Source organism: Durio zibethinus, chromosome 25, assembly GCF_047325235.1.
Source record: "Durio zibethinus cultivar Kanyao isolate XHJ-2024 chromosome 25, ASM4732523v1, whole genome shotgun sequence".
Lineage (NCBI taxonomy): Eukaryota > Viridiplantae > Streptophyta > Magnoliopsida > Malvales > Malvaceae > Durio > Durio zibethinus.
Genome location: NC_143186.1, coordinates 17,607,016 through 17,617,832, shown reverse-complemented (window position 1 = coordinate 17,617,832; position 10,817 = coordinate 17,607,016). Strand labels below are relative to the sequence as shown.

General features: G+C 29.8%; 1 protein-coding gene across 1 annotated transcript; it reads left to right on the top strand.

Annotated features, from left to right (window-relative positions):
* The first annotated feature begins 175 nt into the window (after positions 1–175).
* LOC149511715 (sesquiterpene synthase 2-like) lies at positions 176–1,131 on the top strand. The gene is made up of 2 exons (XM_089754520.1): positions 176–433; positions 786–1,131. Exons 1-2 carry the CDS (start codon positions 176–178, stop codon positions 1,074–1,076), a joined length of 549 nt encoding a protein of 182 aa, XP_089610646.1. The 3' UTR covers positions 1,077–1,131.
* Positions 1,132–10,817: the final 9,686 nt, after the last annotated feature.

Genomic DNA, 10,817 nt, shown 5'->3' with positions numbered 1-10,817 from the left:
AATTCAAAGGTGAAACTACATATAAATACTAAAAGACCACCACACACTTCCCTCTCGTTTGCTCAAAAAATATCGTTTAAAATGACAAAAAAAAAATAAAGAGAATCTTACATAAAAAATTATTTGGACCACAAGCTGATAATAATATAGATTCCTTGACCTTTTCATTTCTCAGATGAAACAATTATCGCAATCGTATTTCGTTGAGGCCAAATGGTACCATGAAAACTACGTACCATCGGTGGAGGAATACATGATAAATGGATTAGTATCTGCTGGCTACATCATGTTTGCTATCACATCTTTTGTTGGAATGGGAGACATTGTGACAAAGGAGATATTTGATTGGGCATCTAGCAACCCTAAAATCATTAAAGCTTCTTCAGTAATTGCCCGTCTCATGGACGATATTGGTTCACACAAGTTGCATCATGTATCTATCTTTTTCTTTTATATCATTTTTTATATTTGAAATGATCAAAAATAAAATTTTAATCAATAAAATTAAAAGTTTTAACATTTTTTGACAAATCACATAATTAATTGACTACGTGTTATTTATTTTTTACTTTTTTCGATATTGCTTAATATGAAAAAAAAAAAAAAAAAACTAGTATAACGTATTTTCTATCATAATTAATGAATAAGAATAAAATCATGTATTTTATCAATGAAAATCAAATAGAATTGTGAAAAATTAAAGCTTCTAATTGGTGCAAAGTATTATAAGAATTCATTTTCCCATATATTTATTTAGAAATATTATGATTATACAGTTTGAGCAGGAGAGAGGGCATGTTGCATCGGCCGTTGAATGCTACATGAAACAGCATGGAGTTTCAGAAGAAAATGCATGCAGTGAGTTGAACAAGGAAATTGAGAATGCTTGGAAGGATATAAACCAGGAGTTGGTACTTAGGCCGACGCCTTGGGTCCCAATGCCTATCCTCACACGAATTCTCAACCTTGCAAGGGTGATGGATTTCCTCTACAAGGATGGAGATGGGTACACACACGTTGGAAATGTTGTCAAGTGCGGAATCACTTCATTGCTCATTGATCCAACCCCACTTTGAAGATCCAAGAATTTACATATAGAATAAATAAATAAGAAACTAAAAGAACAAAATTGTCCGAGCTGCCAAGAATTGAAATCTTTTGGTGTTATATATGAGATAAAGACAATTCATTCTCAGAGTGATTTCTCTTTCTAATATTAGAATGTATTGCACCTTTGTGTCATTCTATATATGTTTAATTTCTTTTATCTTTTTAAGTAAGTGGGACCGATGTGTATTTCTACTATTTCATCTAAAGACAATAAATATATTTCAAACTAAATTTATGGTTGAAATTTCATAATTTTAAATTAAATATAAAATTAAAAAATTAATTTAAAAAATAAAAATAATTTAAACAAATATTCACCATATACTTAGTTGAAAGTGTATTTATCATCTTTAGATGAAATAGTAAAAACTTTCATTGATTTTTAAACAGTGGAGAGGATCTTCTCCCAGGAAAATGACCTTTGTGCCAACTTTTGCTCCTCCTAATTGCAATTAATGGGTTTTGGGGACTACTTCTCCTTTCTATAATTCAGTATCAGAATCTTTGTTTGAACAAGCATGAATAAAGAAATTTCAGATACAGAATTGTCTTTGCTAGTTGCTACTATTACTTGGCCCAAGCTAGCAAAGAGACAGGTAGCTCAAGGAAGTTGAAAATTGGGCCTTTGGGTTTATCGGACAATATTTTTGTTGACGTTTACAAATATGGGCTTTAGATAACAATGTTTTATGGGTAAATTAGTTTGGAAATGGGTTTTCCATGGGCCATAAACCTTTCTTGTTCTGTGAATAAGCTTTTACTTTAGCTGATGGGTTTTGCCTAAAGTTTATTTAGCTAATTAAACATCTATTCTCAACATTCTTTTTTTTTTTCTAATAAGAGAGTATCACAATTCAAAGCTAAGATTATTCTAGAATGGAAAATATCAAGTTCCATCATTTTTCAAGTTATTTGTAATTGATAAGTGTTCCTCGTTATAAATCAATAAGATACTTCGCAAAATCCAATGTTTCAATGCCACAATGCATAATATATAGGTCTTCAGTGCCAAGATTAGCATTTGATTAGAAGATAGAGTTAGATTTGAGCCTAATCTGAAAAACTATTATAACATGGTCAAAGAGGATGATATTGAATTCTATTAACTAAAGGATTGAGTCCCGAAATAAATACAATTAGTAACACTTACTAACAAACCGAAGGGAATATGATTTAAATATAATAATTTGCGTTATCTTTCATATAAAATATTATATTTTATCGTATTTTATATGAAAATCATGTATCATAGTTTATGTCTATAAAAATATATATATAATTTTTTTATTTTATTAAACTTATTTATAATTTTTTTTAATTTTAAATAATGTTATCTTTATATTTTTTATTCGTATTATTTTCATATCATATTATTATATCGTGTTTCAAATTATCATATTTAATATGATTTTTGTATCAATTTTTGCTTATCACGATTACAATTAATGAGTTATGAGGACATTTCTACTTCTCCTTTTCATAATTTAGTATCAAGATCTTGATTTGAAAACTTACATTTCGTTCTGAATTTTATTATAGTCACATGAGAAATAAAACCATTTATAATCGAACTCATGTGACAAAGTAGCTTGCCAACATGACAGCTGGTTTTTGTTTTTAACATAAAGTATCACAGTTTAGAAATTAAAAAAAAAATAGAAAAAAGTTAAGAATGTTAGGACCAAATCTTGCGTGCTTCATAAATGTACCACCTACTACTGTTTTAGAAGTTCATAATGAAACATACGCATCACTCTATTATATGAAAGGGAACTTGAAACTTCATATTTCACTTTCATTGCTTTATCACTACCAATGAAATTTCATCCAAATAAAAAAAAAATTATTCAATTGAATCTAGTCGAGAAGTTTGGAACATACCAAATAAATGTCACATCACCTCCCCAAGGTGTCAATCTTAGTCAACGAAACTAATATTTTCTTCCTTTAAGATAATGATTTTGAAAGTGAATTTTTTTTTCGTAAATGAACGTGGATTTTCATGATTAAACAGTAATGCCTTGTTTAATAAACAAAAGAAATTCCACTTTATCTTGAACTCTTATAACAATTTCCAATCACTTTTTAATTTACCGGTTGGGTGTCAAAAGCTGATTTTAGAGATTCAATGCATGTTTCCACTCATCTATTGATAAAATAGTGAGACAGTTTATCTTTTCATCAGCCTCTTTAACACTTAATCTTTGTATCAGACAAATACATGAAAATTAAAATAATATTAAAATCAAACACTTTCCTGTAGGAAAAAAATACATAAAAATGTGTATTCCCAATTACACGTGTATCTTCCCCAAATCAATGATTAGATAACCTCCACGTGTCAAACCCACAAATCATTACACCTAGTCACAAACCAAGGTAGGGAACTTCCCTATACGTAGAGTTCATGCGAATAAAAACCACTAATTTCCGTAGGTAACCAGGAAAAACTAGAAAGACAAACACACCGTAGTTATGGCTACCTTGACAGGATCGGATCCCAGTAGCCATGGCTCCTTATTGGAGTCACCCTTACTCCTTCCATCCAAAGACTCCGGATGGGAATCCGGACCCGGATCCGAACCCCATAAGCTTTGCATAGACGACATGTTACAAATATACTGCGGAGAATTCGGGTCCTGGCAATTCAGACACTTTGTTTTAACAAGCCTCGCACGGGCTCTAGAAGCTTTCCATACCATGGTCATGATATTTGCAGGTCAGATCCGAACCCCATAAGCTTTGCATAGACGACATGTTACAAATATACTGCGGAGAATTCGGGTCCTGGCAATTGAGACACTTTGTTTTAACAAGCCTCGCACGGGCTCTAGAAGCTTTCCATACCATGGTCATGATATTTGCAGACCAGGAACCTGCTTGGCGTTGTACAAAAGGGTCAGGATCAGCCTGTGATGAGAAGGAGAAAAGTGTTTGTGGGCTTGAACCAGGGTCTTGGGAATGGAAAGGTGGTTCAGGAAGCTCCACCGTCGCTCAGTGGGGATTGGTTTGTGGGGATAAGTACAAGGTTGGGCTTGTTCAAGCCTTGTTTTTTGGCGGCTGCATGATTGGTGAGTTGTTTCCAGCTGATCTTTCTCTTTTTTTTTTTTTTTTCGTTGTGTTGTTGCTGATCTTTCTCTTTCGTTCTTATGATCTTGTTATCTGTCGGATAATTTTTTTTTCTTCACTATATTTTCTAGTTATCAGGTTTAATGTTCTATTTTTCTTTTAATACGGGTCTCTTCAGGTTTTATCTTATACTAATCTCCTTTCTGCAACGATTTTGCATACTCCTTCATATTTTTATCTTAGACTAATCTCCTCAGGTCCATAAATTATACATTATGGCACCTGGTTTCCATCACAGTAAAACCTGTTATATGTTCCTAAAATAAATTTCCTTTAACAAAACCAGACTTGCTTTTTACTAATTTCTAAAAGAATAGTAATTTGTAATGATGATCATTTGGTGCATATTACGAGACAAGAAATATGAAGGTCAAGAGGGGATAATGTCATTTATTTATAGCTGGAGAATGGAGATACTACATAACAGGCAAAGAATTGGCTGTTTTTTTCTATGATTCAGATTGTTGTGTGCCACTTGAAGCTTCTCTTGTCAGGGCCACATGTTTTATGTTTGGTACATCTTGTGCGTATGTGAGAAATAGAAAATTGGAAAATCAAAAGCCATGCTACTGATCAAAATGGACAAAGTGTAGCTTGGTTTTAAGTCATTTTCTTGTGGTCCGTAAATTAATTATTATCATCAGTTTCTTGAAACATCATCTTGACTTTGTTGATTTGGCTTTTTCTATATTGATTTTCCATTCCAACTTATATTTGTTATAATATATTTTTTTGTTTATTGGAGAAAAGACGAAGAAAATTCATTTTAAAAAATGTAAAGTAAAATTTCTAACAAAAAATTTCCCAACTTTGTGTAAAAAAATTGCAAAAAAAAAAAAGAAAATCCAGGTCTGACATTTCGCTCAAACAACAAGCCAAAAGCCTTCACATCTTAAGAACTTTTAGGGTGCATTTCGAATCGACCAAACTCCCAGTAGGAGTGCGGTTTGCATGAAAAGATGGGACATACAGACTGAAAACTCGTTTGGGTGTCCATGTTATGGAGCGATTATCACCGATTAATCACCGGAGAATTTTGTTCCAGTCATTCTCCGTGGGTATTTTATTTATATTTTTTTACCTTTTTGTCCTTCGAACTGAGTTGTAAAGATAAAATTATCCTTTTAAATTTTAATTTTGATTTTTATTTAAAAATTATAAAAATAATTGTATTAATTTAATATAATAAATAAATTTTATTATATAATAAATTAATAAATAAATGTTAATTATTTATTAACAAAAACTATTATTTAATTTCAAAAAATAATTTAATAAATTTTTTAATATTTATTAATTGTAAATACTAAATACTTTAAAATTTTATTACATATAATTTTATAATTAATATTTTTAATGATCATTTATTTTTTAATTCTTTTAATATTTTTAATGATAATTTATTTTAACGGTCATTTATTTACATCCAAACATATATTTTATTATTATTTTTAATCTCATCACTATAATAATTAATTTCACATTTATTATTATTTTTAATTTCATAAATATTAATCTCACTATTCATCCAATCAAATTCTTAATCACTCCAACCGGCAGACACCTCCGGTGAGTCTAGACTTTCAATTCCTTCAAAGTATCAATACAATGGGCCATGAATGGAGCTTGAAAGTTCAATGTTTGACAAATGAAAGATATGTTTGACTATGGTCACATGATTTCTGTTTTTTTTTTTTTTTTTTTTTCGAAAACTTGTTGAAAATGAAAGATGTGCATTAATTTTCTTTTGAAAAATATTAGCAAATTATTAATGATCATAGTTATGATTAATTACTATTTCCAATTGATGGTAGCTTTGTCTAATCTTATTTTGTTTCTTTTTGTTTTCTAGTCACCTTCAGCAACTTGATATTTTCCTTCTCATCCAAACACAATGAGAAATTTCAATTTTTCAATTTTCATTTTTTTTAAAAAAAATTTCTTTGATACCTTATATTTTCTTTTCAAAATTTTCATGAACTAAACAGAGTCTAAAAATTTTTAGATAAATTGTCATAACATATAGTTCAAAAATTTATAGTTAGATTTAATAAATGAATGAAGTCGTCACTAATCTTTTTTTTTAAGTGTGATTGGTCACTTAAAGAATCTATCATCATAGGAAACTCCTAAGCTTGACTAAGGATCCCTAAAAGAATAGATTTAAATCTACTAACCAAAATAAGGTTCGGGAGTCGGTTACATGTGAGGAAGGTTATAGCACCCTTACATGTCCATCTGAATGATTGTACCATATTATTTTGAATTTATCCTAAGGTTTTGAGTCTAATGGTTTCAAATTTTAATGTCAAATATTTGAAATAATTCATAAGATTCTTCTATGTAGATTTCTTAAAAAAATATTTTTTCACCTTAAGAGTATTCAAGAATCCAATTTAGATATCTTGAAAAGGCTCCATCATCGGAAAAAGGTTTGATTATTATTATTTATTATTATCATTCATTTTTTTGTTGAATATATCTAATTATTTCACAATTTAGGCCAAATTAGAAATATTTTTTTTGAATTTTTAAAATTTTCACCATTTAGGCCTATTTAGAAATTCTTTTTATTATTATTTTTTCTTTGGAAAGAAAATAATAATAATTACTTTTATTAAAATTTTTTATCTAAATTATTCCACAATTTGGGCCAAATTTAGAGAAAATTTCTTACCTAGAGATTTCTTAAAAATTTACCATTTGAAATTTTTAAGAATCTCATCTTTAGATAATTATCAAATATTTACAATCCAGATTTTATTTGGAAGAGAATACAATTACTTTTATTGAAATTTTATCTAAATTATTTCACGATTTGAGCCAAACTTAAATAAAATTTCTCACATAGAGAGTTCTTAGAAAATTTACCATTTGAAATTTTTAAAAAAATCTTATCATTGGATAATTTGTATTTAATTCTAAAATTTTTTAATTTTTTATGTTTTTTTAATTTTTAATTTGTTAATTTTTGTTTGTTTGAAAATAAATATTAATTATTGTTATTGAAATTTTATCTAAATTATTCCACCATTTAGGACAAACTTAGATAAAATTTCTCACCTAGGAATTTTATAAAAATTTATCATTTGAAATTTTTATAAATTCCATCATTGGATAATATTTATTCCAAAATTTTATTTTTTTATTATTATCTTTTTTTATTTTAATTTAATAAAAAACTAATAGAAATAAATAAATAAAATGCTTAAATAAAATAAATAAGAAAACACCAAAAAAAAAATGAAATCAACTCGGCTTGGGCTGGAAAACGGCTCGGCTCAAGACAGAAAAGGTGGCTCGAAAACGCGACTCGGAGAAGTCGGCTCAACTTGGCTCTAAGGATTGGCTAGCACTCGGGTCAACGCAGGTTGACACTCGGGTCGGGTCGCCTGATTTCAAAATGCATGGATCATTTGAGAATAGTAACGCCAAAACGACATCATTTTCAGCAAGTATAAAAAGCTCCAACCTTTATTTTTATCGCAAAAAGTTCTTCCCTCTCTCTCCTCTTTTTTTTTTCCCTCCTTCTTTCTAAACAGAATCTAGATTTCGGTTGAATGTCTACCGAAATCTGGAAAAACCCTTCAAAAACTTCAAAGTTGGCCTAAAATATCGCCAAAAAACTTGAATCTCGTCGAAAAATTTCACCGGACTCTGAAAAATTTTCAAAAATTTTTCAAAAAAAACCTTCAAAAAAATCAAAAAACTCCTAAAGTAGTTTCTAACACCTATAACCTTTTTTAACTTCTATTTCCTCTCTATTTTCCTCTCTTATTTCTATTTGATTCCCCTCTAATTTCCCTCCATATGTTTCTGTTTGAGCCTCTATTTATAAGCATTGATCATAAATAATTTTTGATGAATTTCTATTCCCTTTTTGATTGGGATTCAAGGATTGAATCCCAGTCCAACTCTACCAGCCCCTATTCCAGAAGGAAACAGAAATTAAAGCTTCAATTTCGAACAAAAAAATAATAAAATAAAAATAAAATAACGAAAATAAAAAAATTATAAAAATTATAAAAATAATAAAAATAATAATAATAATAATAAAAAATTAAAACTAAAAATTAAAACTAAAATTGGGCTAGAACTGAGCTAAGCCCAATGGGCTTAGGCTTAGCCCCTATTGAATCAAGCCTAATGGGCCCAAGCCTTGGCCTGAACAAATTAAGATGTCTATAGTTGCCCCTCTTTGCACATTTTCTATGAACACAGGAATTGTGCAAAAACGTAAACACCCTGCTCATGGGCATCCCAACAAATTTATGCTTTTTTTTTAACAAAACTCCTCCAAATAGAAGCAATAGACTTTAAAAATAAATGGTTCCTCTGAATAGAGGCAACAGACTTTGAAAATAAATGACTTCTCTGAATAGAGGCAACGAACTTTGAAAAATAACGAACTTTGAAAAATAAATGGCTCATTTGAATAAAGGCAATGGACTTTGAAAAATAAATGGCTCCTCTGAATAGAGGCAACGGACTTTGAGAATAAATAAATACTCCTTAACAATCATGTCCAAAGGAATCAAAGATCATGTTTTAAGGAATTTCAAGAAATTATGCCCAAAGGTCTTACAAATCGATCATGATACCAAGAGATATCCTTTTTCAAAGGTTAAAAACTTACCTCACAAGCTTTTTCTCAAACAAAACTAAAAAATTAAAAAGTCTTTACATCCATCTTCTTCATGTGGGGATCCTAGAATACCCCTGCTTTTTGAACTTATGCACTATGATTACTTGAATGTAGTATATGCTATGCAAAATATAATACGTGTAAAATTCAATGCATGCTATACAAATGCTAGCTAATTAATTCCCATTTAGTTATGGTACTCAAGTTTCTCAAGCTTTTTCTTGGGCCTCAAACCCTTTGTTCTACAAAGATCAAGTCAGCGTAGCTCGTAATCATTTTTTCATTTAATTCTTAAATTCTTTTTGCAAGAAATTTCCTTTCAAATATGTGTCCTTATTAGGAACTGAACATCTTAAATTTGCCTTTATCACTCTTAACCTTTCCAATGTAATATAGAAATCTTTCATGTTGTTATTTATTTATTAATCACTATTTCAATTTCAAAAGTAAGAATACATTCACACATTTCTTCCATTGTAAGGTATTAAAGAGAAAAGAATAAGGATGGTTAGGAAATAATCAACAGTAGAGACACATAAAGAATAAAGTAAAATGTCTTTTATTAGCAAAAATGCTGAAAAACTCTAGGTAATGAAATAATTACAAAAATGGGTATAGGGAAAGTAAAGCCCAAAAATGATAACACATCTTAAAGTCTTTTTGAAAACTCAACCATCTGATGCACTTAACAACTTAGAGCTTCTCAGAATATGCTAGCCTCTATGCTAATGAGCTTTCAAATTCGATGCTGTATTTTTCTCATCTAAGTTGCCCTTTTACGTTTTCAAGTTAGATGACCCCCTATGACTCAAATCACCCATTTTCAAATTTTTGCCTTGAGTCTTCCTTTTTCATTTTTTTTTTATTTTTTTTTATTTTTCATTTTGTATTTTTTCTTTCTTTTTTTTAAGCATAGTATTTCTTCACAGTATCAAAATTTATAGAAATGGGGTAAATCATTTTCATTCATCTCTATCAGTATCAATGCTCAATTCGAGAAAGCTCATTTCACCACATATGACCTTTTCCCAATTCGGGGTCTATTTCTTTTTATTATCATGTTGATTTGGAAGAATTCTTTTTAAGACCAACTCTCCATCTCAGAAACAATGAGGTCAGACTTTTTGTCATGAGCCCTCATCATTCATTTTTTATATAGCTCACAATGGCATAATGCTGTCAATCTCTTTTCTTTAATGAGATTCAATTGTTCATAGCGTTCTTGAATCCACTCAGCCTCTTCTAGTTCAACTTCTTTTAAAACCCTTAAGGATGGGATCTTTACTTTCACTGGCAATACGACTTCCATCCTATAAACCAAAGAAAATGGGATTGCCCCAGTAGAGGTACGCACTGATGTCCAATAAGCATGCAATGCAAATGGTAACTTCTCATGCCAATCTTTAAGGTTTCAGTCATCTTCTCAAGAATTCTTTTTATATTCTTATTAGCTGCCTCTACTGCCTCATTCATTTTTGGACGGTATGACGCTGAATTATGATGTTTAATCTTATACTGGGCATATATTTCTTGCATCATCTTACTATTTAGATTCTTTACATTGTTTGAAATGGTTCTCTTTGAAAGTTCGTATCTGTAAAGAATTTTTTTTTTTATAAACTTACAGACTATAGATTGTGTCACACTTCCAAATGATGCTGCTTTTACTCATTTCGTGAAATAATCTATCATCATGAAAATGAACCTATGCCCATTAAAAGCTTTTAGGGTAATAGGACCAATGACATCCATACCCCACATAAAAAATGGTCAGGGTGATGTCAAAACATATAACGCAGATGATAGAGCATGAATCTTATCAGCATAGATTTGGTATTTATGATATTTTTTAGCATAGTCAATGCAATCACTCTCTATTGTCAACCAATAGTACCCTAGTCGTATGATCTGTCTTGTCATCATATGTCCATTG

Bases quoted from the DNA above. Each gene is read 5' to 3' on its own strand.
- LOC149511715 (XM_089754520.1), top strand. From the start codon at position 176: ATGAAACAATTATCGCAATCGTATTTCGTTGAGGCCAAATGGTACCAT. The intron at 434-785 runs GTATCTATCTTT...CAGTTTGAGCAG, and splicing joins GTTCACACAAGTTGCATCAT to GAGAGAGGGCATGTTGCATC.